Source organism: Notamacropus eugenii, chromosome 3, assembly GCF_028372415.1.
Source record: "Notamacropus eugenii isolate mMacEug1 chromosome 3, mMacEug1.pri_v2, whole genome shotgun sequence".
In the NCBI taxonomy this organism is placed as follows: Eukaryota; Metazoa; Chordata; class Mammalia; order Diprotodontia; family Macropodidae; genus Notamacropus; species Notamacropus eugenii.
Window position 1 is genome coordinate 396,470,712 of NC_092874.1, and position 27,213 is coordinate 396,497,924.

The 27,213-nt window shown below is 38.6% G+C and overlaps 1 protein-coding gene and 1 long non-coding RNA gene across 6 annotated transcripts in view; one reads left to right on the top strand and one right to left on the bottom strand.

Annotated features, from left to right (window-relative positions):
* METTL9 (methyltransferase 9, His-X-His N1(pi)-histidine) overlaps positions 1-17,999 on the bottom strand; it is a 57,189-nt gene extending 39,190 nt beyond the window's left edge. For 2 of the 5 annotated variants that reach the window (XM_072597870.1, XM_072597869.1), the window contains exons 1-2: positions 16,983-17,999; positions 1,945-2,135 (exon numbers count right to left, since the gene is read on the bottom strand). In XM_072597870.1, coding sequence (XP_072453971.1) covers positions 1,945-2,135; positions 16,983-17,162 — 371 coding nt within the window. In that variant the 5' untranslated portion in view covers positions 17,163-17,999. Of the gene's footprint in view, positions 1-1,944; positions 2,136-8,867; positions 8,976-15,684; positions 15,786-16,512; positions 16,749-16,982 lie in introns of those variants that run through there. The other 3 variants (XM_072597873.1, XM_072597871.1, XM_072597872.1) reach the window with 3 other exon arrangements.
* LOC140497213 (uncharacterized) lies at positions 17,735-25,608 on the top strand. The gene is made up of 2 exons (XR_011964571.1): positions 17,735-17,819; positions 17,994-25,608. It is a non-coding gene; the product is annotated as an uncharacterized lncRNA (long non-coding RNA).
* The last annotated feature ends 1,605 nt before the right edge of the window (positions 25,609-27,213 follow it).

The following is a 27,213-nucleotide window of genomic DNA, read 5'->3' on the forward strand; positions in this document are numbered from 1 at the left end:
CTGTTGCTGGGCCCACACTGTACAGCATTTCCTCACTTGGGTGGATATTCACCAGAGTTTGCACCTCACTATAAAGCACAAAGTCTCCTTTCATCTTATAGAAATCAAGGTCACTGCCATAGCTTGATAAACCAGAATACAACTTAGGCAGAGATTCCCTAACCATGAAGGCTTAATACCATGCTTAGCCACGCAAAAAGATAGCATATAAATTAACTAGCTAATCAGAGAATCAAAGCTAAAATGGATTTTTATGAGGTCCTCTGATGGATCTATATTTAAAGCATTTAAGACCCATTTTCAAACCTTTCCAGGAATGGTGTTTTTCCTGGCATTTTTGGTACTCAAAACTACCACCACTGCCATGCCTCATTCAGTTCAGTATCCTCTTTCTGACAGTGAAAACAACGGATGGATAGTAGAAAAGGATGGTCATCCTTCAACTTCCAAGATTCAACTTCTACTTCCAACTAGTTGATGACTCAATAGTACACAGCTAATTCTTATTCTAGTATCTAATCACCCTTTGAAATGACAAATTCTCTTGACAAACTCTTGTCACAATTTAAGATTAAAAAAAGAAAACCCAAAACAACTTGGTTTCTTGGTGTCCTCTACAGGTGAATAATTGTTCTGCTTCTCCCTTGTAATATCTCTTAACATGTTTAAAGACTGCACTATTCCTTTTTTCAGTGTTTTTTTCTGGCATCATCCTTTGACTTCTTGAAGAAAGTGCCATAGAAACCCTTATGTAAAGATATTCTTTATTTCTTGAGTAAACCCTAGAGGGAGTGCTTAGTGGTAACTTAAGTAAAATCTTCTCTAGAAACAATAGTACAGGAAAGTCTGAACTGAGTTTTCAATAGAAGAAGCAGTAACTAAAGCAAGTGATTTTAAAAAGGTTTATACCAAGGATCTGAGGGGTCAGGGAAATCTAAGGGATTTTCTCAACACTCTATTTCCTCACTTTCTTAAAACTGAGGGGTTTTCCCATCTATGCCATAGGGATTTTGATTAAATTGCCTAAGTGAAGTGCTGCTTTCAAAAGAAAGAAAAGCCTGCATGGGATAGAAATCTTACACAGCACTAAGAATAGGCAACTTACAACTTTACAGCTCTACTACTGAAGTCATAGAAACCTCAGGTGATTCATTGGAAACAATGAAAAAAATCAAGTAAAGGATCATGGGACATGACTTATGGTGCCTGGGGACATATTCAAGGATCAGATGATAGGCTGGGAAAACAGACATAAACCATGAGAACTTGTTTTTAAGGTTTTAGTGGCAAAGAAGTATATGCGCACTACCACAGAATTGAAATGATCCACACAGTACTTTTCAGCATTTAAAACTTATTTTTCTCTCCTTGGTTTTCCAATTTTGAGTTATAACTATGTTTGAAAATTGAGTCAAGAAAGAACAAGAAAAAACTACTGAGATTTTTTTCAAGATTAACAAAATTGATAGGCTATGGAATAAGAGCCTACAGAACTCTAGTTAACCTCAGGCAGAGGTTTCAGAAAGAGTGTGTACAGAATCTCTCTCTCTCTAAACTGGCCATCACCCTATTTTTAACTGATTATTCGGACTCCGGAAGACTGGATCCCAATGTAGTTAAAAAGTGAAGGTAAAAATAATCTTTTTGCCATTCTACTTCAGTCTGTTAGTGGTAAATGCTTGCATTGAAAAGTCTAAGTAACCTGGTGATTACTGCTACTAGAATAGGTGATGACCAGGTAACATCAATTCTGGCAAAAGTACAATAAAGAAGGATGGGGGTTATTTGTATCTATTTGCCAATGCATGGGCATAATGACTAGATTCTGACTAACTAATTAATGCATTATAACTATTCCATTAGCAATGTGAAGTGGGACAAATTTTTTTCATAAAGGAACTATTTTTTTTAACCTTAAGGAAAGAGTACCATCATTTCACTTACCCATTGATTGATGTTCTAGACATAAATAGGCTAAAGACAGATGACACAAAAGAGTGATACAGTTGAATGAACAGCCATCCCGATTTCTCAATGCTGTTGTTTAAGAAGATCTGTGTTCCTTGATCAAGGTAACTCTGGACAAATATAGGCTGAAGTGATTCACATAATTGCTCTCTGTTGCACACATACCACTAAAGAGAAAGGAAAAAAAGCCATCAGAGGCGTCATCTAAAAAGTTAACAATACAACACCAAAACCAGCAGAGGAATGAAGTGTCTAAATGTTACAATATATAATCACATAGCATCTTTAAAAGAATCTATAAAATATTACCATCTCCTTCATATGCTACCAGTTAGAAGACTATCTAGTCCTTATTAACCCTGGTTTTCTGATGAGAAATGTCAGCCAGAGTAAACCAGCCTCTAACCTGTGGATGACCGGAGCTAAACAGAGCAGGTTTGTGACAAAAGAGTCAGGAATCAAACAGTAGTTTAATTTCACAGTGAGGGAAATGGTGTGCTAGAAAGGAGGGAATCTAGACACATGTGCTGGGGCCCCACCCCTAATGAAGGGACCTTAAGCAGTATAGAGATCTCAATACTTAAACCAATGGCTATGCAGTGAGCTGCAACGAAGGGTAACAGCAACAATGATACAAGTTTGCTTCAAAGTGTTGCAATCTAGGGGTGCTGGGAACCTGGAAATTTGAGGGCAAAAGGTACAGGTCTGCCTCCAAAGAATTTGACTAAAGTCTTTCAGTCAGAGAAAAGGTTTACTAAAACACAGGATTGAGATTTTAAGGATCTGAGCATTTAGTGGACTAAAGTGACCTTTTTTATAGAGAAAAAAGAATGTGGGAAGATTTGGATGGAATCAAGGAGTGGCCAATAGCCTAGGGTGGTCCCAGAAGAAGAGCTGGGCTGAGTTGGGTCAGAGATAATAGAGAATTGAAGGTTGGGGCTGGGTCAAAGTCACAAAGAAAGGACAGCTGAAAGGATTATTCTGGGATGAAAGACACAGGATTGGGCAGTCATTTGGGAAATTTCAGAGGTTGGGTTGAAAGTTGCAAAGGTTCAGAGCCCATACTCCATCATTAGCAGGGGTTCATGACCAGAACATGGGTACTTGTCCAGTGCTTGTCTGGCCTCAGAGAACACCTGGTGCTGGTCAAAGCAATACAATATAATTATGCGATTTTGCCAGAGGATGAGATCATTCAGAGGGTGCGTGCAAGGGGTTGTTGTATTCAGGGTACAATTTGCTTGCTAGGCCTTAGCTCTGGAAAACAGGGTGTCTCCTAATATCCTGACAGAGAGCAAGGTATATATTATAATAACTTGTCCAAGACCACCAAACAAATTTGTAACAGGACAATGAATACAACTCAGATTAATGTTCCAACCAGATTAAGCTGGCTCTCTACTTACTGGTTAAATAAACACCTCTAAAGAATTCTCTTAAGACTTCACAAACAGACTGTTCTCTATTGTTACAAACGGATTTAAAAAAAAAAAAAGGTTAAGGACTTAGTCAAAGTCACTTAGTCAATGGCAAACCAAGGAACGACATTCCAAGAACATGATTCCCAAACATAGTTCTAACTAGAGACGTATTCCTTTGCTCTAATGGGTTCATGATCTTCAAAATGCCAGCACATTAAAAATCTAAAACATGATGCCTTTCAACTTGGACTTATAGTATCTAATTACTCTTTTTTTTATTTACAAGAATGAAACTAGAATGCTGCAATCAAATTGTATGGGAGGACTAATGTTGCTTAGCCCATTTTTTTTTTTTTGGATAAAAAAAATATTAGTTTTCTTTTTTCATTTCCTTTCAAATCATTTTCTTTCAAAAAGTAACTTGTATAACTACTCCACAAAAAATATGACCAAATTTCTCATCAATTTTGTAAGCTATAAGGTATTTCCTGTCTCTACAAAAGGTAATCACTTGCACAACTGGTAAAGCAATTTTATTGTCACAGTAACCTTGCTAAATACTAAGTAAAATATTGCACAGCTTATTCCCAATACTGGCTTTTAAAAAAATATTATATATAGACCAGTCTCACAGCACAATGTAGACAAATATACAAGAAGCATGGGCTAGTTATTCCTTTTTGTTTAGTCAACCTTAGGCAGACCTTTGATAAGACTTTTTTAAAAAATTCTTAACTGGACATCATGTCTAATTTAGGGTAGAAAGAGTATCAGAAATAATTTTGCACTTGGGACCAGAAGAGACCTGGGTTCAAATCCCACCTCCTGTAATTTCTCATTTGGTGATGATAATGAAGTTACTCAAACTCTCTGAGATGGTTTCCTCATCTGTAAAATGAGGACCTGGAGCAGTATTTACCTCACAAAGTTACTGTGAGAATCAAACTGTATAATGCATGTAAAGTGCTTTGCAAACCTTAATGCTCAATATAAAGACCAGTTTCTATTACCAAAACAATTTATTAAGATGTTACATTGGAGCATTATTTCTCTACCTTAAAATTTTGAACTGTTTTTACATTGTACTTGTGCCCTTATACCTAAGAAATGTTTCCATTATTTTTACTTACAGGTACCAGATATTTTCTTGTTCAAACTTCACATTATAGTATAGCCTTTTGGTTATAACTCTTTTTTTTTTTTATTTTGTAATGTTTAACAATCACTGCCATACAATTGCGATTTTATCCCTCCCCACCTACTCCCCACTACCCCCCTCCCTCCCCACGACTGCATACAATTCTGTATAGATTCTACATATACTTTCTTCCTATTGAGTATATTTTCACTATAGTCATGCTATGTAGTCAGACTAAGATAAATGAAAGAAATCGTATAACAAATCAGAACATGATACACAAACACATACACATACACAAACATGATCTGCTACAATATGTGAGTGACTTCCATATTTCTCTCTCTGAGTGTGTTATAACTCTTTTTATTGTATTCACTTTCCTGCTTCCTCCATCAGAACCCTCTAAAATGGATGCAACTCTAACCTTAATCTAGTTTATATTCTCTAAAAAGACCAATGAAGATGAAATGAGTAGTTTACAAGATCTGCTATAAGTAGTATCACTTTCACTGCATATAATCAGGTATACTCTACTAATATAGAAATGAAAACATTCGAGAGAGGTAAAGGAGCAGAAATGTACACTGTTAAAGGGCCAACAATGACTCAAACAATGGACTGACTCCCTAAACCATCAAGAATTGGCCCCATTCAGTGCATATGATGTTTTTGGATGCTGGTGTTGCTCAACGGCAACTCTTTCAAACTCATTAAAATGAACATTAAAACAACACCTAAGTTACCCTTTTTTGCCTGACTGAACAGTGTTTTGAAAAGAAAGCTTCAAACCAAATAGATTTGGGGAGATGGCAGAAAAAGGAATGGGACAAGAGAAAGAAAATCCTTTCACTGAAAATACATGTTTAAACCCAAGTCCTTCTCAGTCCATGCTAATGTGTCTGTCTTAAATTGCAGAAGAATCTAGCAGATGGCACTCAAAGCAAAGAGGCCCCTCCCCAAAAAAATCTCCAAACACAGTAGAAAGACTGGCATAACTAAGGAAAATAAAACCCAAATCCAAATATCTGTGGCAGTTTTATTTTTCCAGGTCTTCTTAAAAGTAGTCCATGTTCTTCAATGTTATAACATTTTTTATATTCTATTACAAAATACTTAAAGAAGCATGCACACTAGGTATGCCCACAACACTCCTGATTGTAGCCTGAACTAGAGTTAAGTTGTCTGGTTAGGAAATTGGGCATAGTATATTTTCAGAAAGGAAACAAGAAATAATCTTAGTTCAAATGGTAGTTTAAATGTGGAAAGGTAGATAAACATATAGATCAATTAACTAGGTTTTATATCATCTATGCCTTTGAAAAGGCTCCCTTCAAGATTTTAATTATTCTTACCTTCAAGTGGTATTTGCTAAACATTCACAGATGACAACCTAGGCTAAGTATTTCAAAATGCAAGCACAAAAATCCAGGCTCTGCCTTCAGGGAGCTAACATTCCAGAAGAAAATGATAACATAAAATTACTGAGGAGAAATATACACTTGTAAAAGAAAACCAAAATTCAGGGCTAACAGGTGGCTGGTGAGGAGAATCAACTCATCAAACTGTACAGTTACCCTTCTGCTATGTTGAGGTTCTGGTTAGGGCAAAAGCACCAAAACTTTCTGCAGAAATCTGGCCATCTCTCTCTCTTCCAGTTACACCCTGGCACAGGGTCAGAAGAAAGGACCCCTCTTTTAAATTATTCATTCTTTCACCAACAAACCTCAGTAACCTTTTCTGTTTTGGGGTCCTTGTTATTGTCTTCCACTAACAAACCTGGAAATTTTCCTCACAACTTAAAAGAAAGACTCATGATCTTTCTACGCCCGTGTTATCAAACTCAATAGAAAAGGTGCTGCTCATTACATGCATATAAAGATCTTTGCAGGCTACATTTTAACCACATAGTACTACTGTCTATGTTATATGCTTACTTATTTTATAAAATATTTCTCAATTACATTTTAATCTAGTTCAGGCTACAATCAGGAGTGTTGTGGGCATTCAGGCAGTGTTGTATACCTCAGTTCAATCCTATTGCCACTCAATCCCACCTTCCTCAGGCACCTTAAATGCTCTCAATTTTCTAAATGCTTACAATATCTCTCAAATAACCTAACTATACAATTCCTCAATTCCAGTCTCTCATTCACTCTAGGTCTACTCTTGGCTCTTATTCTGTTCCAATCACATCCTCCCACTCAGTTGTCCTCCCACAGTGACTTCATTTACCTCCATACTCAACCCTGACCACATATAATGTTTCCCGAGTTTCCACCTGAAAACCTACCTCGTTCTACCTAGTTCCTCCTTTGACCACTACTACATTCTACTAGTCCTGACTTGCAAATTCTCATATATAAATTAGTCCTCCCAACCAATGTTCTGCCACTGCTTCATGGCTGGCTAGAGAAAATCATGAAACTGAGCTTTCAAACACTAAAAAATGTATGATACATTAATTCAACAGGTCCCTCCCTTTTGTTAAATAATTCTAATCTACTATTATCAGATTTCTATCTCATTCTCTTTGGCAATATTCCAAACCTTTTCTTCTCTCTTCTAGCCCCTAATCATTCCCTCTCCCACTCTATATATGGTATCCTACATTTACATCAGATAACCAAGCCTTCTGTTTCTCTGAGATTAAAGCCATAACTGAGTACCCTTAGTTTACCTTCTCCATTCCTCAAAACTTAACGTTACCACCCACTCATTTTTCCCTTCCCCCTTAAATCAAAGGAGTGGGACATTCTTCATTAAGGCATAATCACTGTACACTGGATTCCATTCCTTCCTTTATCCTCTAGGAATCTGTACCAGCAGCCAGCCCTTCTCTTTCATGTATCTTCATTCTTTTCTTCATACTCCCCCCCTGTACTCATTTGTTTTTTCTCCCCTATATTATAGGTACTTAGAACACAACTGAAACATTCCTTAATCAGTCATGAAGTAGCATACTAGAGAGACAAAAAGTTGATCCAATTATAATTTAAAAACATCAAAATATCCCATATGTTGGGGCTTGGTTATTTTCATCACCTTAATGAATGAATGCTAGATTTATTCCTTCCCATTTGCCTACTTACATACTTAAGGTCTCCCCAAGATCGCTAGACCCTATTCAATGTGGCTGTACCCCCAACTCTCTCCTCCCCTTTACTGCTAAACAAGTTCATACATAGTCTTTTGGGAAACAAAGAGTCCAGAAAATTCAATAAGCATCTATAGTCTTTTGGGAAACAAAGAGTCCAGAAAATTCAATAAGCATCTATTATGTGCAAGATATTATGGACCAGAAGGAACACAGAGACAAAAATGAAACAGTCCCTATTCTCAAAGACCTTACATATACAAGAAAATTAAATACAAAACATACAAAGTGATTTTCGGCTAGAGAGCATATATATGATATGAAAGACAATTTGTTAACAAAACAAATTTTGTTTGTTTCAAAGAGCAGAATGGAAGGAGGCAGAGTGGGTTAGGGACACAGTAGCTGTTGTATGTTCATCCTTCATTGCCAAAGAAGACTATGCCATTAGAGAAATGATGACATGACTTGCACTTGACTTTGTTTTGAGTGAGGGAGGGCTGTGCAAGGTCACCAGCCTCACTTCTCCTCTGGAGTCATCTGAATCCTGTGACCAGATATTCATCAGGATGACTGGAGATGACCCAGGATGCACTGGGAGACCTTGGCCCCTTCAGGTCAAGGTCTATTTAGGAACTCACTTGGGGTGCGGTAACACCCATTCAGTGAATAGACCTCTTTAAGAAGTAGCCAGGGCATGGCCCCTTTAGTGAGGCAAAGAAAAAAAAAACATCAGGGAAACAGCAACAGTTACTATTGATACTCACTCTTAAACCAGGAGGGTCCAGAAGCCAGGCCTTAGGCAAGAGCCTAGTGTCCTCCAATGTATGAGCTTCAAAGTGAAGTAGGTTTAGGGAAGGAGAAGGGGAAGGAAAGGAAAGGAACCCAGCAGGGCTGATGAGGATGGGTATGAGGAAGTGCTACATGATGACCAGGTAAAAGAGCTTCAGTCTAGGTAGTCAATAACTCATAACCACTAGGATTCTGAGCGCAGCCTTCCATAAGGAGTAGACTGTCACAACTGTCACACTCTTCCCATAAGGGTACAGCCAAGTTTGAGGTATTTTTCATCACCAGGCAGATTAGCTGTGCCCCAACTTTACTCAGATTATCTTTCCTCTCTCTCCCAAAGAGAAGTGCTCTTTGAGTTTGAAGTACCAAGGGTAATGCAGTCCTATGGATATGCCCCTTAATTGTCTATCATCTGTTACTAATCTTTTGTAGCTGGAAATCTGAACCTTACCTCCCACTGCCCACGCTGCCCCACCTCCATCTCAGTATGAACTCTTTTCTTTTACCCTGCTTCTGACTGATAGTGTCTTCCACATCTAGTTTGCTGACTTGGTTCCGAGCATTAGACTGTTACTGTACCCGTGATCCCCTATTAACCAAGAGCCTGGCCATATATGGCTACAGACATCTAACAGGCTTTGTGACCTCCACTTTCCACCTTACCCTAACCAATCCAACCTCCATACCACTGCTAGGGAAACACCCACACGGAAACACACACACACATATATTGTTTAAAAACTCATAAATCTGGTCACATCTTTACTCTTCAGCACAAATTTTTCAGCAGTTCTCTATTGCCTACCAAACAAATATACTTCAAACTCCTTTGTTTGAGGCCCACCATAACCTAGAACCACCCTGCCTTTTCAGCTTTGTCACATGTTATTCCCTCACCATTATAATCAAAATTATTCTTTCTCCTCTGAACACATACTGTGCTTCACAGTCTCCAAGCCTTTGCTAACACTGTTTTGATGTTCTTCCTTCTTTTTTGTCTGTTAAATTCCTACCTATCCTTTAAAACCCAACTCATATGATGCCACCCCACCATGAAACATTCTCTAATTCTTGCTCTCTGGTAATGTCCTTCTCCTTCAAATTTCACATAGCCTTTATATACATATATATTTCTGACATACTCATCCTATAATATCTGTTTGTTTTATCCCTCCATTAAATGGTAAGCTCCTTGAAGATAGGGATTATTATCTTACTTAAACTTTCTATCTTCTCCAAATACAAAGTACAGTGTTTTGAACATTTGGCGCTTAATAAATGTTCAATGTCTTAGAGATATTTTCAGTAAATATACGGGTTTCTCCTGACCCTGCAGGTGATAGATTAACCTTCATTTTCAAAAAGGGTAATGCCATTTTCCCTCTTCTCCTTCCAGTAAAACTGGATTGACATAGGAAAAGGAAAAGAACTGATGCAATTAAAAATTAGTAGGAGGATTAATAGGCTCTAAAATACCAAAGTGAATTTTTTTTTAAATTACTAATTAAAACAAATACACACTCAATCCCACATACAAAAACTGTTTTGCATAATAATATTCCAGACACTGGAGCAGTGGCTCCTACATTCTCCTGACTCAGACTGTAAAACCTTTTACATGAGTTTTTAGACTGATACATAACAGAAGTGTGTATGCAAGACCTCATGACAGCGCATAGACAGGGTCTAATTAAACTAACCAGACAAGTTCTAATGGACCCTGAGACACCCAGGGGTTGCCATGAGTTGTCCTGGGTACACACTAGACGTTTAAAACAGTAATACTGAAATGAATAGCCATAAACTGCCAAAAAGCATCAGAGCTCCAGTTTGAGAAATAGTTAAAAGGAAAAAGGAAACTAATGGCCATTAGATGAGCACAGGACTTGGAGTGAGGAAGATATGGGCTTGAATCCCAACTCACATCCTTCCTACCTGTGTGAACCACAGTGTAAAATGGGAATAACTCCCACCTTACAGGCTTATTTTGAAAACCAAATGAGGTAATATATGTAAAAGCACTCCACAAACCCTAAAACGATGCACAAATATTAGCTATTACTGTGAAACTTCAGTAAAAATGGCCACTGGTTGGGAAGCACTTGTCTATAAAATGATAGTTCAAGGAATGTCAGTCTTAAACCTGTGGGTTCAAAAACATCTATGGGTATTCTACCATTCCCATCTTTTTTTCTTCTGATCTCTTTGGTTTACTACATTTAGGAATTCTAGAAAATTATGATGTTGGAGGAAGTGTACAATAGTTACTTTATCAAGTGCTACTTCCTATATCTACATGTAGTATAATGCTAATACAGAAACCTAACACTTTTTTTCATAGAATCACAGAGCTGAAAGTATCCTTACATGGCATCAAGAAAGTATCTTCTACATCACTCCCAACAAGTGGTCATCTGTCCTCTATACGTAACTTCTCTCTAGTGAAGGAGAGCCTATAGCCTCCTAGGATCCATTCAGCTTTTTATTTAAAAGTTCTTCCTTACATGGAACCAAAATCTGCCTGTCACTTCTAGTGATTTGCTCCCAGTTTTTCCCTCTGGATCCAAGCAGAATTAATCTATCATGCAGGTGACAGTCCTTCAAAACTCTCAAAAATTATCTTGTTTCTCCCGAATAAATATCCTAGAGAATTAGCTGTTCAGGAGCCATCCTTTTTCTAGTATGTTTTAGCACTTTGCCAGGAATCAAAAGTCAAGCTCACTAGCGTATACTCTGCAAAATTCACTTTCTTGTCTTAAAAATAATAATAATAAATCAGGGCCTTTATCCTTCTCTAGTCCTGTAGCAGTAGATCAATGTGTTTAGTAAGCACCTATTATGTGCCAGGCAAGATGCTAAGTCTTTTTTCCTGTCCATAATATTTCAAAGATCACTGGCAGTGGCTAAGCAATCATTCACCAGTAATTTCGGTACCCTCAATCTATGATATAATTTATCTGAATAGTATGACTTGAACATGAGTTCAAGGGCAACTGTGTGCTTTCTTTACTTATTCTGGGATTCAATTCACAACTGAATTCATCTTTGTTCCCCCCTTTACAGTCATTCTCCTTGACAGAGAAAACAGAAGCAAAATACAAAATTGGGTAATTCTGCCTTTTCTCCATTTCCCAATAGCAGCAGTCTTGGCTTCCACTCCAAGGAACAATGTGCCTAGCAGGTGGGCGTGGGGGTGGGGGAGGGATGCTAAGCAGATCTCCTAAAATCTCATCACTTGAAGAATGACGCAGGATTACTTTTCCAATTCAACCTTAGTTGCCTCATCCCTCAGACACCAGGGCGGAGGGTGGAGCACTCAATTCCCCTTAAAGTCTTCCTTTGCTTCCTCCCTTAAGAGTGTAGAATTCTTCCAACAGAGTGTAGAATTCTCCCAATAGAGTAGAATTCTCCCAATAGAGAGTAATCTCTAAGATGCCAAGGACTGTCTTTTTTTATTTACATTCCCAGGGCTTATTACTGTGCTTGGCACAAAGTGAGCTTAAAAAATTTTTTATTGAATTGAAATGAAATGGGCTGATACCTTACCATCAGCCCAAAAGAGTCTGTCTGCTTTTCCTTCCTTGTTTCTCCTCCTGAGTTCAACTATATAAACTAGATCTGGATCCAACATACATACATACCATAAATGCCATCTAGCCTACACTGTAAGCAATTGTACTTGTGTCTTCTTGACATCTTCTGAACTCAGAGAAGAGTTATTAGCACTTCACCTGGATCTCTCTTACATTTTTTACAAGAGGCCTTTTCTAATCTCCCAACACCACTTCCCCCCCCCTCAAAAAATTACCTTGTATTTTAGACTAAATCTGTGTTTTCATTAGTATAAGGAAATCTGGAGGTGGAAATATCCTTTACCAAGAAGATCTGTTTGGCTCTACAACTTACCTCGTCTATATTTTGTATTTATTTCTAAATTCACATATTGTTTTCCCCAACATAACATAAGCTCCTTAAGGCTGGGAATTATTTCATTTTTGTCTCTGTACCACCAATGCTTAGTAGAGGGCTCAGGACATAGCAGGCACTTAATGCTTGTTAAATGATGTAAAAAGACCAGTCCTGGAGCTGTACAAGCCTGGTAATCTTTTTATGTCCTGCAATTTCAGTGTGAAGAGGTACCAAGGCACTCTCACTTTTGATAATGCTTGAAGTGCAGCCTGGTACAGCAGAAAAAATGTTAGCTATGAAGTCCCAGAACTTCAGTTCAAATTCTCCCTGTCACTTAATAACCTGGATGACCTTAAGGAAAGCTGCTAACTTCTCTAAGCCTCAGTCTCCTCATCTATAAAATGAAAGGATTGGACCTGATTATCCTAAAAGCTGTTTCCAGTTCTAAATCTATGACCCTACATTCATTTATACTTAAGAGTAAGTTGCATAGGCTTTCAATTACAGAAAAAATACTATCTTAAAAAATAATGATGTGGTTCACTGGCAGTCTCACTTAGGATATTCACTCACTGCTGCAACTAATCCAGTACTAAGATTTTAACATAGACTTCGAGAGCAGCTGGGACATAAACAAGTGTCTTTTATTGGAAATTTCAAGTCTTTAATGACAACGCCCAAGAGAAAAATGTGGACCCCTGAAATACTGATCAGTAAGGGGGCTGAAGAGGTGACCTTACTGTACTTCATAACTGGAAGAGATTCTTCATTTGGAGTTTCAAGAATTTCTACACAGCTAAGATGTGCTTTCCAAAATCTTTTATATGTCTGGCTGCAGTTTTGCCATCAGCCAATGAAATAATCTAGGCAAGGAGGAGTAAAAGAATGAAAACCTATCAACAAAAACCTAGATTTTTTTTTTTTGGTCGACTGCTCTGTAGTATTATGGATTCATGCCAACTTGGAGAAAAATTGTATTGTTTTCTACAAGCAGATTCAGGCACTGGAAATTTTTATAAGAACCCCAAACTATCTTTTGGAACAACCTAGATGACCTTTAGATGTGATTTCTAAGTTGTCTGAAAAAATAACACCAAAGTAGGCAGGTATAAAAAAAAAATAAAGTGTTATATGTTGGATTTATCAGCTGTAGCAAAGGGAAATCCTGAAAGGAGGAAGAGAAAAAAATTCATATATGTGTATTTGTGATTTTGTTATTATACCTTAATAATCTGGGGCACTGAATACTATTTGTTTTCTTTTAGAACACTCTTTTTTAAGAAATGGGTAAAGTTAGAAGATTTAACAGATCTGTAACAATTACTTCAACTGAGTATGTCATTAAAATGAACATTATTACAAAGTAGCTAGATCCTGAGGCTCAAGTTCCAAAAGCTCCAAGACAACTGCATAAATTTTAAATACTAAGCTCTTCCATGGGCAAGTCATCAAAAAGATCCAGATCAAAAGATTTGTTCTGCTTAGATTGATATGTTACATCTATTTAAAATCTACGTGTCCCGCAGTTTGCTCCATTTCTGAGACAACCAAAGCCTATAAAGAAGAACGTAGTGCTGCCTGGAGTTTATAAACACAGGAGATTTACAGTGTGGCTCACCTATAGACCAAGTCTCAGGGGAAAGGTCTAACTATAAATACCCTTCCTTGCATATTTATCCTTGCAAAAAACGACTGAAGATCCCAGTCTTCAATGCCAGCACACTTAATTGGTTTTGGTATTATTATCTTAGAGGTGTTTTAGTATACAGAGTGAGTCTTGAACCTGGAGTCCATTTTTTAATGACAAACTGTATAAAATTTCTTATATCTTTGCCAATGAATCTCAAAAGAACAATCAGAAAAAAAGATCATGTAAAGTATAGATATGACTGACTTTTTTTCATGCCTTGATACGAACAAGTGCAGAGCACATATATCTGAGGGTAAACACAACACTTCATAAAAACACTATTAACTTGTGAAAAGGGGGGAAAAACACAACCCTTCACAATCAGTTATTCCATGTACAGAAAGCTAACATGCATATTCAGAATCTGAAACTGCATGAGGCTACATTTCAAATTCATAAAAATGTGCAGAATGAGTTACATACCAATATGGACTAAACAAGCAAGTCTTTACAATATGTAAGAAAGATGAACCCTACCCTGAAATCCTTAAAAGATTCACTTCATTTTCACTCTTTTCTACACACCCAATTCCTTGGTTCACTTTAATTTTTATTCATGAAAGCACTAAAAGAGTTTGAATTTCCATTATATACATTTATTCATCTCAAAAGAGTATTGTAAACCAACATTCTCCCTCAACAATCAGAGGGCACTAGATCACTTCTCAACATTAAGAAATTATCAGTAAAAATTTAAGAGCAATTTTAGTGAAAATAACTTTAAACTTGAGAATCATTTTTAAATGTGTAGTACCTGAAACCTGAAACATTGTTCCTGTAATATTTCAGTTCTGAAAGCAGTTCACTGCAAAACAAACATCTGCTGACAGCTTGTGGGGTTTTTTTTGCTTTGAAGTTATACTTCTAACTATGCCCCATAAAACAAGAATTGCTTAACCATTTTTTATAAGTTTGGAAATTAAGTAGCTTTTCACAGACAATGAAAATATGTATTACAAACATATCCACACAATTATTACAAGTGTTATTATAAACATGCCAAGCCTAAGAGATTCATCCACAACTACCTAGTGCTAAGGCACTATCACTTGTCTGTCATTTCTATTTCATAATTCTCTACCTTATTCATGCTTCCAGAGCAGTCATCCATATAGTACTTAACAGTTTTACTGTAGTCAGTAGACCATCCTTTTTAAGAAAAAAAGGTCAATCACTACCAATAATTATAGTTTTGCAATTTAAGAAGTACCTATCCTAACTTTTCCTGCCTATGGTAATCACCTAACAATGAAAATGGGATAACCAGGACTTAAAAAGAGAATTCATCTTTAAAAAAATAATAATCATTACAAATACTTGATAAATCAAATATTAGAAGTCAAAGATGCACATCTTTCTCTGGAGAGCTGCTTCATCAGTCAGGGACCACAATCTACTTTTTCACAAAATTCTTTTATGTGTTTCAGTGAGGAAAATAAAATTGTACCCGGGTACAAATGCCTTTAATAAAAATTATTTACACTCCTTCCCTGATATGACAAGGAAGGACAAGATAGTAAATTACAACACCATAAAACAACGATGTCTTATTACACTGGCAACTTTTTTTAACAGACAAAAAGATGTCTACCTAATACTTATCAATAATATCTCTGGAAGGGTTCTAAGGGCTCTTTTTAAAATAGGTGCAATGTTAACTTCTCCCCACCATATAGGCAAATCTTAAAGACTTCAGTTCCATTCACCAGTCGGTGTCAGCCAGTAAGAGGTCATACTGAACACAAATCTGAAAAACGCACTTGAGAGTTCTTTTAAGAGGCCTCATTTCCATAACTTCGCCTTTCTCCCTCTCACAATGCCTCTGGCGAACACGTATACTGAAGTTTAAACGAGTTCTCATTTTTCCAGAGGAGACTGCATTGTCTCAAGCCCTTTACACGTATTTCAGAACACACACGGTCCGAAAGCGTTCCCAGAGTAAGTGCTGCGTTCTGTGGCTCACGCTGGACTGCTGAAGTTTCTTGAAACCCCGCAGTCTTCAGCCCCTCAGGAATCACACCCCAAACCACACTACGGGAATACGACAAGGACAGCGGCCTGGACAGGGGAGGCTCCAGCGCCCCGGCCCTTAGTTCCAATCTTACAACCTGAGAGGGGAGGCCGCGCTTGGGAATACCTGGGTCCCCAAAGTGAACGGGGGGCGAAGCCCTCACAGTAAACATACCACCTACTCCCTCCTTCCAGCCTCGGAACCACAGAGGGGGGAAGGGACGGCAGCGCGGGCAGTGCTGGGCTGAGTGGGAGTGGGGCAGGGCGGAGGGGGGCCAAGCCGAGATAAGGACGAGAGGAGAGGGGGTGGCAGAAGGGAAGAAAAGGCCATTTTTCTTCTGCGCAGGCCAACGTCTCCAGCCAGCCAAACACCCACTTTCTTCCTTAACAAAAGGTCCCCTCCCAGCAGGGGGCCTGGGGCTAGTACTGAGGGTTTGGGTCCGGGCATTAAGAGTTTGGGGAGGGGGAGGGGTCTGTGTGTACCTACGTGTACGGAGGGCGCCGCAAGTGGGGGACGTCCGAGTTAGGGGGGGACAGAGAGGGTGTGTGTCTGCGTGTGCGCGAGGAGGGAAATGGGGGGGCCGATCCGAATTTTGGGAAGGGGAGCAGTGTGTGTGCACAGGAGGGTGCTGCCAGGGGTCCAAGTTTTGGGGGGATGGGAGGATAACCGCTCCGAGGAAGGGCGGGGGAAGGCGGCCGGTATCCCGTGGGAAGTCTGGAGTCGGCTCGTCAAACTTTCTGGGGAGGGGGAGAGCGGCGGCGGGGGCAGGGCCCGCCCCTTCCTCGGTCCGGCGGCGGGGGGCGGGGTTGAACTTGACCGGGTGCCCCCACCCCCGGCCCTCACAATGGCTGCGCCCCCTCCCCTCCCTCCCCCGGTCCCCTCCCCCGGTTCCCGCCCGGGCACACGCACCACCCCCCCCGACAGCCGCCCGGGGGTCGCGGGGCGCCCCTCCCCACCTGGTGGTTGTCCTTCCGGCCGCCCGCGGCGCCTGGCTCTCCGGGGCCGCCGCTCATCATGTTCATGTAGAGGGAGCGGGCGAGGGGACTCCGCAGGGACCGGCCGGTGCCCGTCCACATCCTCCTCGCCAGCCACAGCGAGACCAGGGTGAAGCCCAGCCAGCCCAGGAACAGTCTCATGGGGGGCCGCGGGGCGGCGGGGTCGGGGTAGCTCCGCGGCTCAGCCCCGCCGGGAAGGAGGCGAGAAGGAGGCGCCGCCGCCGCTGCTGCTGCTGCTGCCGCTGCCGCCGTCGCTGTCGCTGCCCCCGCCGCCGCTGCCGCCCGCCGCGGCCACTCTCTCCATCGCGCCCAACTTACCCATCCAGCCCCTCCGAGGCTCCGGCGGGGGGTGGGGAGAAGCGGCCGGCGAACACCCCAGCCCGCCTCTCCCTCCCCTTCTTCTCCCCTCCCCTCAGTCCTCCCCCACACCCCTGCCCCTCTTCCTTCTTTCGGCGGAACGCCGTTTCCGGCAGTGGCGGTTTCCGCCCGGAGCGCGTTTCTAGGGGCACACCGTGGCTCCCCAGTCGTGGTTACTGGATTCGTTTGGTCTCCGGCTCGAAGCCGGACGCGGACGCAGTGCGCGCACCGGAAGCGCCTCCTCAACCAATCAGCTCGCGCGGGCTCGCGCACGGAGGCCGCGGGAGCGCGCTTGCTTGCCCAGCGGGGCCCCTCTTAGCCCCACGCTAAACCCTTTCGGGCCCATTGTGTAGTGGCTGCGGAGGAAGGAAAGGCAGGCGCACGGCCCGGCACAGTGGGCCCTAGCGGGCGTTAGGCGCGCTGTCGGCTCCCGAAGGCACGGTAGTACTCAAGCCCTTTTCACTTCTTCCTCTGCCCCTCAGAAACCGGGGCAGGGGCCGGGGCGGACCGCCCCCACTTCCGCCTGCGCGGCCCATGCCGGCCGGGGCTTTAGGCGGGGGTCTGTCCCGCGGACAGCGCTGTCCAACTTGCCCTTTTCTCGTTCATCTGTCCTAGGGGTAGTCGCCTGCTTCCACTCTTTGCTCCTTGGTCTTCGCAGGCAGGTGCCAGACAAACCAAAGCTTTCACCCTCTCCCCTCGCAGAGCTCCCTGAGGTTGGCACTGGGGTCTAGGGTTGGCACAAGGGGCGACCGCCCTCACCCGTCTCTTCCACCGCGTTTCAAGGAGGCTGCCTAGGGCTTGCGAACGATGGCTTCTCCCCGCTTAAAGCCTGAGGGTGCCCTCCAAACTGGGGAACCTCAGGCTGGGTGTTGGAACCCGCCGGGACACTTGAGGGTAAAGACAGGAAGCCGCTTGTCACTTGAACCTACAGACCGTCTTGTGTGCGTGAAAGGGTCCACATCCTTCTTTAATTGTTGTTATTTCCCCAAAGAATCATAAGGTGTTTCTCTCTTTAAGGTCGTCAACCCACCTGTTATAAGTCAGTTGGGAAGGTAGGTAAACCAGCAGATCGAACATCGAGTCTGGAGTCAGGAGGTCTTATCTTACTGAGTTCAGATTTAGCCTCAGACAGTAGCCGTGCAACCCTTAAATCTGCTTGCCTCAGTTTCCCCATCTGTAAAATGAGCTAGAGTAGGAAATGGCAAACCACTGCAGTGTGGGTCATGAAGAGTCAGAAACGACTGAACTGAAAGTGTGTTAGTCACTGTGCTAAGCCAAGGCAAAACAAAAGCACTTTTAAAAGTCCCTGACCTTAAGGAGCTGGTAGTCAGATGGGGTGAAAGGTATTATATAGAAGATCATTTTAGAAGGCACTAGCATTAAATCACTAGTAAAAAGTTCTCTCCACAATAGAGTATCTCTACAATACTACTAAAACCTTTTAAAAACTATTGTTTCAAATAAAAATTTATTTTCCTTTCCTTCCATGTTACCTCCTCTATTGGAGAAAAAAGAAGAAAAAGAAAAACTAAGTCCTTGTGAAAAATACAGGCAAAATGTTCTTGCATTGGCCATGTCCGAAAACATGTCTCATTTTGCCCCTTGATTCCATTATCTTGCTGTGAGCAAGGTATCCCAATTTTAGTAAAGTCTGAAATTTTTCTTTAATAAGAATTCCTTTCCAGGGTTTTTAAAGACCCTATTTGATATTTTGTTATTGTTCAAGTGACCTCTTGGACTTGTCCATGGAGTTTTCCTGGCAAAGATATTAGAGTGGTTTGCCATTTCCTTTTCGAGTGTCTTCCCATTTGGCAGGTGAGAAACTCAGGCAAATAGGGCTTAAGTAACTTACTGAACATCTGTACACAGCTAGTAAATGCCAGATTTGAACTCAGAAAGATGAATCTTCCTGACTTCAGGCCAGGTGCTCTATCCGTTGGGACACCTAACTGCCCTAAAAATTAATATTTAGTTTTAGTTAAAAATACATTTAATCTTAGCTAAAAGTAAATGTAATAGAAGGTCAAGATGTTGGAGGAAAAGGAAGTAGTGAAGCTTAGCTCTCTCTTACAATTATAGGACTTGACGGAATTGGATCGCCTAGAGAGGGGGTCCACTACACTATGAAGTGAAGGGCTTCAGCACATCTATGGAAAGAAAAAAAAGTCTCAGTGCTGGTTGCTTGGAAAAAATAAAGGGGAATAGCACATTGTGGAAGAATCAGCCATTATTTGGAGGAAAGCCCCAGCCCTCAATTCTCCTTATTCTTGGAGCTGGGGATGATTAAAGATTAAAGAAAAACCCCTCTCCCCAAAGATAAGGTGATATCTCAGTTTCTGGGACAAAAGAAAAGGCAGACTGAAGGAAGGATCCTAACTTAGTATTATCCCTTGAGGGAAAGGAGAGTTCAGTCAAAGGCCAAGGAAAGCCTTGGAGGCAAAAGAAAGACCTCTGAGGTAAAAGAAAGGACTTTCCTTAATAAGGTTAATCTAGGACTGGGCTACCTCAAAAAAAGTACCAAGCACATCAATATGAAAAACAAGTAAGCCCACGAAGAAAAAAAGGAAAGAATAATTATGTTTCCTGAAGTGCCTAAGATACAAACCCAGAAAAATAACTCAAAAACACCTATAACCAAAGTCTCAAAGAAAAACACAACTTGCCCACAAAATCAATTAGAATTCCTAGAAGAAATGATTCAAGAGTTTTAAAATGTTATAAATCAAATTAAATCGATAAAGAAAAAAGTGGAAAAGAAATGAAAGCTATGGAAGATTTTGAAAGACAACTACAATTTAACATGAGAGGCATAAAACCCTACTCAAATAACAGACTCCCCTAAAAATTAGAAAGCACCAAATAGAAGTTAATGACTGGGAGATAATAAGCAGTATTGAAAAGATTGAAAAAATAGGAAAAAAATTGAGTTGTCTCATTTCAAAAACAATTGAGTTGGAAAACCAATCAAGGAAAGATAATTTGTAAATCAGTGGGCTACCTGAAAGCTATGACCAAAAATATGATATATTTCAAGAAATCATAAAAGAAAGCTGGCCAAACAGATCAATAAAGCAAAATGATCACTAATCATTTGGAAGATGAAACTCCCAAATGAAAGTTCCCAGTAATGTCATTGTCCAAACCCAGTACTTTCAAGTGAAAGAAAAAAGTGTTGAAAACAGCCAGAAGGAATTCAAGAACGACATTCAGAAGATCACATAAGATTTAGGAGCTATGATTGTAAAGGAGTGAAGAACATGGAATGCAACATTCCAAAAGGCAAAAGATATAGGCCTAAAAACCAAGGATAACTTACCAAGAAAAACTGAATATAAAGCTACAAGGGAAGAAAATGGATCTTCAAAGAAATAGAAATCTTCCAAGAATTCCTGCAGAAAAGACCAGAGCATAGTAGGAACTTTGAAATATGAATACAGGAGTCAAGAGAAACATAAAAAAGTAAACACAAATGGATAATTGGAAGGGATTTTATCTTTTTATATTCTAATGGGGGAGAGTATAATATAAAATTCCTTTCAGGACCTTGGTGTCATCAAGGATGATGGAGTCAAATGAGAGGGCCTAGAGGTAGTTTTCATTATATTTTGACAATTTTGAAAAAATAAAGAAAAGTAGGAAAGGATGCAACAGGGGGAGAAAAGGGAACAAGCTTGAAGAAATTTTTTATCATATAATTGAAATGCTCAGGTAAAAGTTTATACAATGTGGAAGAGGTGTAGGGAAAATGGTGCCGTCTGAACTTCACTTTCATTAGAACTGGTTAAAAAGAGCAGAACACACACAACACAAACAAACATCCACATAAAGGGTTTGGTATAGAAATACATTCAACTCAGCATAGATATGAGAGAGAACAGGAGAAAGGAAAGTTGGGACATAAGAGGGAGCATAGGTTAAAGGACTGATTAATCTTGCAAAACAAATCTAAACTTGGAGAGGGAATAATGACGAGAGAGTGAAAAGGAAAGAAACAAAGGGTAAAAATCTATAATGAAGGGATAGGGAACAAAGAAAAGAAAAAGTTTAAGAGAATAAGAATGGAGGGAAATAAACAACTATCATAATTGTGAATTGTGGGATGAATTCAATTGCAAATTTGAAGAGAAGAACATAATGATTTAAAAAGCAGAAATAACACTTGTTTACAAGAGATATACTTGAAGCATAAGAATTCACACAGAATTAAGAGGCTGAAGCAAAATCTATTATGCTGAAACTAAACTGAAAAAAAGGTGTGACAATTATGACAAAGCAAAAATAGAAAATAACTTTTTGCTGGAATTCAACACTTAAAATATAGACACTAAATGATGTAACATCTAAATACATAAAGGAAAAGCTAATAAAATTATAATAGTGAGATCCTCAATATGCCCATCCCTAGAGCTAAACAAATCTAAAAAATAAAAATATGTTAGAATAGAATTTTAGAAAAGTTAGATATAATAAATATCTGGTGATTATTGAATGAGAACAGAAAAAAAGTTCAAATATTTTCTTAACTGTTCATGACACCTTAACAAAAATCAAATGTGTATTAAAAGATAAACCTAACTACAATGCAGAAAAGCAATAATATTAAATGTGTCCTTTAATAATATTAAGGATTACATATTGTAATAAAAACTAAATTCAATAAAAGGTCATTAGAGTATTAAAAACCAACTGGAGATGAAACAATCCTAAATTATAGGTAGGTCAAAAAACAAAACAGAAACAATAGATAGTTCAATAAAAGATAATGATTTTGGAATGCAATCCTTATAGGAAAATGTATATCTCTTAGCACTATCTTCAACAGAAAAGAGGGGCTTCCAGGTGGAGCAGTGGATAGAGCATTAGTCCTGGAGTCAAGAGGACCTGAGTTCATATTTAGCCTTAGACGCTTATTAGCTGTCAGTGGACAAAATACCCTGATCGCTTTGCCTCCTGAAAAAAGAACAAATAAATGACTTGAGTATCCAACTAAAAGCTCTAGAAAACTAACAAATTTCTTAAAATTAAACACCAAAATGGTGTTTAAGGAATAGATTAACAAAACAAAAGGAAAAAAATCACTAAATGAATAAATAAAATTAAGATCTTTTTTTTGCTTGGGGGGAGAGAACAACAAAATAGCTAAACCATCAGCAAATTTGATGTAAAAAAAAAGGAAAACTAAATTATTAGTATCAAAATGAAAAAGAACAATTCCCAAGAAATGAAGGATATTATTAGAAACCATTTTGTCCAACTATATGTCAGTAAAGCTGACAAAATGAAATAGATGAATACTTATAAAAAATATAAAATAACCTTATCTCAAAGAAAGGGAAGAAAGGAGAGAGAAATAGAATTTGGAGCTCAAAACTTGTTTAAAGTGTTAAAAAATTTGCTTTAGCTGGGGTAAAAATAATAATGTAATGTTACGTTGTAATACATATAACCAAATTAATAGAACAAGAAATAGAGATTTAAGGATTTCAATCTCAAAAAAAAAATTATCAAGCCATAAATCAACTCTGAAGGGGGAAAAAAACTGTGGATCATATAGATTTACAAATGAATTCTATCAAACATTCAAAAAACAATTCTAATATTATACAAACTGTAAAAATAGCACAAGAAGTATCCTACCAAATTCCTTCTATTACACAAATATGGTCTCGATACTTAATCCATGGAGAGTCAAAACAGAAAGAAAACCCTAAATATCCTTTAAAACACTTGCCAAAAATTTTTAAAGTATATATTAATAAAGAGGCTACAGCAACATATTACAAAGATCATATGAACAGGTTGGATATACCAACAATTGAGGGTTGGCATAAAAGGAAAATTATAAATGGTATTGACCATATTAATAACAAAAATAATAAAACATGTCATATCAACATGCAAAAAGCTCCAACCAACTTTTGACAAAATGAAACATCCATTTTTGTTTAAAAAAACACGTAGGAAATAAAAGAATAAATATCTTAATATGGTAAATAGTATATATCTAAAACAAGAGATAGAATTATATGTAATAGTGATAGTCTTTTTTTTTTTGTAAGATCATAGGTGAAGCAAATATGTCTTTTTTCACCAATTCTATCTGACATAGTGCTAGAAATGCTAGCTATAGTAATAAAATATGAAAAAAATAGAAGAGATAAGCATAGATAAAAAAAGAAAATTATCACTTCACAGATGCTATGATGATTGGAATACCCTAATGAGTTAATAAAGAAAAGTAATTGAAACAATAACTTCAGCAAAGTTGCAGAATATAAAAATAACCACACAAGTCATCAGCTTTTCTGTATAATACCAATAAAACTCAGCAGGAAGAAATAAAAGGAGAATAACTATCTTTTAGAAAATAACTACAGAGTGTACCTACCAAGACACACAGGAACTATATGAATACAACTACAAAATAGTCTTTAAAGATATAAAACAGATTTATATACCTGGAGAAATATTAATTGCTCATTGATAGGCTAAGCCAATATAAAAATAACAATACTATCATTAATTTATTCAGTGCCATATCAAACCATCAAAGGCTTACTTTATAGAACTAGAAGAAAAATGAAATTCAGTAATAACAAAGTCCAAAAATCTTAAGGGAAGTAACAAAAAACATTGGGAAGGAAAAAGACCTAGCAGTACCAGATCTCAAACTATACAAACTATATCAAAACAGTCATTTTCCAAACAATTTTGTATTAGCTAAAAAACAAATCAGTCATTGGAACAAATTAGGTATTCAACCTATGGAAGAAAAAATACCTAGTAGCCTAGCAGCCCAGCAGCCCAAAACCTCACAATGTGGCAAAAACTTCTATGAAAACTGAACAGGTCTGGCAAGAATCAGATTTAGATCAACACCTCTCACCAAGATGAATTTCAAATGAGTGCATGACCCAGATTTGAAAGGACATATCATACAGATAGAGAATCAAGGAAGAAATTATATTTCAGATCTATGGATAAGGCAGAACTTCATGACCAAACAAGGGACACAAAGGATAGCAGAAGATAAAGCAGGCAATTTTGATTACATAAAATTTATGTTTTTGTATAAACAAATCCAATACAGCTAAGATTAGAAGGGAAATAACTAACTGGGAGAAAAAAATCTTTGCAGCAAGTTTCTCTGGAAAAGCTCTTATTTCTAAAATATATAAGGAACTAATTCAAGTTTATAAGAATAAGAACCATTACACAGTTGATGAGGGGTCTAAGTATATCAACAAGCAGTTCTCAAGAGAAGAAACCCAACCTATCTATACCCTTATGAAAAAAAAGATCCTTCAGATCACTAATAACTAAAGAAATACAAGGTTACTCTGAGGTTCCATTCATACCCATCAGATTGACAAAGCTGACAAAGAAAAGGTGACAAGTGTGAGGAGCTGCAAGGAAACAGGTACACTAATAACGCTGTTTCAGGAGCTACGAATTGGACCATTCTGGAAAGTATGCTGGAATTGTGCCCAAAAATTTATTAAATGTTGCATATCTTTTGGCCCAGCAATACTATCACTAGACATAACCCAGTAAGATGAAAGAGAAAAAAACCTTGTATGTACAAAAATATTTATAGCAGCTCTTTGGTGGTTGCAAAAAACTAGAAAGTAAGGGAGTGCCTATCATTTGTGGAATGGCTAAATAAATTATGGTACATCGATGTAATGAGATACTGTTGTGCTTAAGAAATGAAAAAGGAGATGGTTTCAAAGAGATCTTGGAAAACTTATGTAAATTGATTCAGGGTAAAGTGAGCAGAACTAGAGCAATACTTTAAACTATAACATCAGTATTTTAAATTCAAATTATTAAGAAAGACCTAAGAACTCTTCATAAATAAGTATTCAATTATTATTCCATATGACTAATGAAGAAGGGTGCTGCCCACCTCATGACAGAGAAATGACGGACTGATATGCAGAATAAGAAACAGTTTTGGATGTGACCAACGTGGGAATTTTGTCTTTGATTATGTCTTTATGATACAAAGCTTCTGTATTTCTATCTTCTTTCTTTTAAATAAATGGGGGATATGAGAAGAAGAGAAAAAAATGCTTAAGAATTGAAAAAAATGAAAAATTATTTTTTAAAATTGGAATGCCCCTTTTACTCTTTCCTGGGACATCCATTCTTTCCTGCTTGTAAAAGAGTAAGTGATATGCAGGAAGTGTTTCCATTATGATAATTAAATCTGTCTTATTGACAAAAACTTTTAGTCTCTAAGTCTGTCCCTCTCCCCTGTTTTTTTTTAATTTTGGAGACAATCGGGATAAAGTGACATGCCTAGGGCTACACAGCTGGTAAGCATCTGAGCAAGATTTGAACTCAGGTCCTCCTGACTCCAGGTCTCTGTCCACCGTACTACCTAGCTACCCTCTAGTCTGTCTCCTTTCACAAGAATTAGATTTGTATTGTGCAAGGAGCATCTGATTACCTAATTAATGTCATAATAAGCTATCCTAGGAAACTACTATATTTTATTTCTGTAAAGATTATCACCATCACTGTCTCCTCACAAAATCAACAGTGAGATCCTATTCCTTAATTTTTTTAATAATCAAAAAAACCCATCTCATGAAGCAATTTCAAATTATCCAGATGGAATTTAAAGTACCAACTACAAATTAATTAGTTTGTTTACTATGTCAGTCTACCTCCTGTGAGTTAGTAACACAGACCTGATCAGTCTATGCCAAAAGGTCATCATCTTTTCATCATCCAATCAGCAAGATTGGATAAATATTAATTACTGAGGGTAAATAAGCCTAAAGTCAACATGGAAGTATCCCTTTCCCTTACTTTTTCCTCCCTCCCTCATTCTAAAAGCAGCTTGCTAAACTGTAAAGCAACATGACATTACACTAAAATATGCCAGATGATCAGAGAATCCATACCATATTTCTGTACCTTAAGAACTTGAACCAGCTGACTGTCAAGAGGTCTAAAATCTCAAGGAAATGGGTTATTTTTAAATGAGCACCAAATTGAGACTGTCCTGATGGGGTGCTTGGGTGCATGTGCTTAGACCCCAATCGTAAAATCACATTTCTTTCTAAAATCACATTTCTCCCTACTCTCAAAACACTATCCCAACCAGTTTCTCCTCAACCCAAGGACACAGTCTACCCCAGCAACAACCATTATCTCACTTCCTGCTATAGCAGCCAGCTGCACCTGTAGAACTTATTAGTCTGAACCAGCTGTGTCCTGGCTGAACTGGCTGTGTACTGGGTCATAACGACATTCACTGAACAAATTTACTGACCACTGCCAATCACATGTATCCTAGACTTAGATGTACATATACACCCTTCATTTATCTTGTCTAACGAGACATTGATGAGAGCAGTCTGGTATAGTTGACTTAGTGATGTTTCAGGCCTAAAACCACACCTCCATGTAGCTCCACCTTAGTCTATTTCAAGATGAACTCTGGGTAAAATACCTGCGCAGTAGATACTAAAAGTGCATGTTCCTTTAAGAACTAAGCACTCCTTAACCACTCCATAATCATGCCCTGAATCACCTTTCTGGGACTAAGCGATGTTAACAATTCTTTGTAATACTTATTTCACAGGGGTTTCCTTAAGAAAATATTTTAAAACTCATAAATACTATGTCAGTGTTAAATATGTAGGCTGCTTAGATGGCACATTGGAGTCAAGAAGTCCTGAACTCAATTTGGCCTCAGACACTTTCTACTCTGACTCAGTTTCCTCAATTTATATCCCCTGTTCCTCAACTATTATCCCCTGTAAAGTGAAAATATTAATAACACCTATCTCAAAGGGTTATTGTGATACCATTTGTAAAG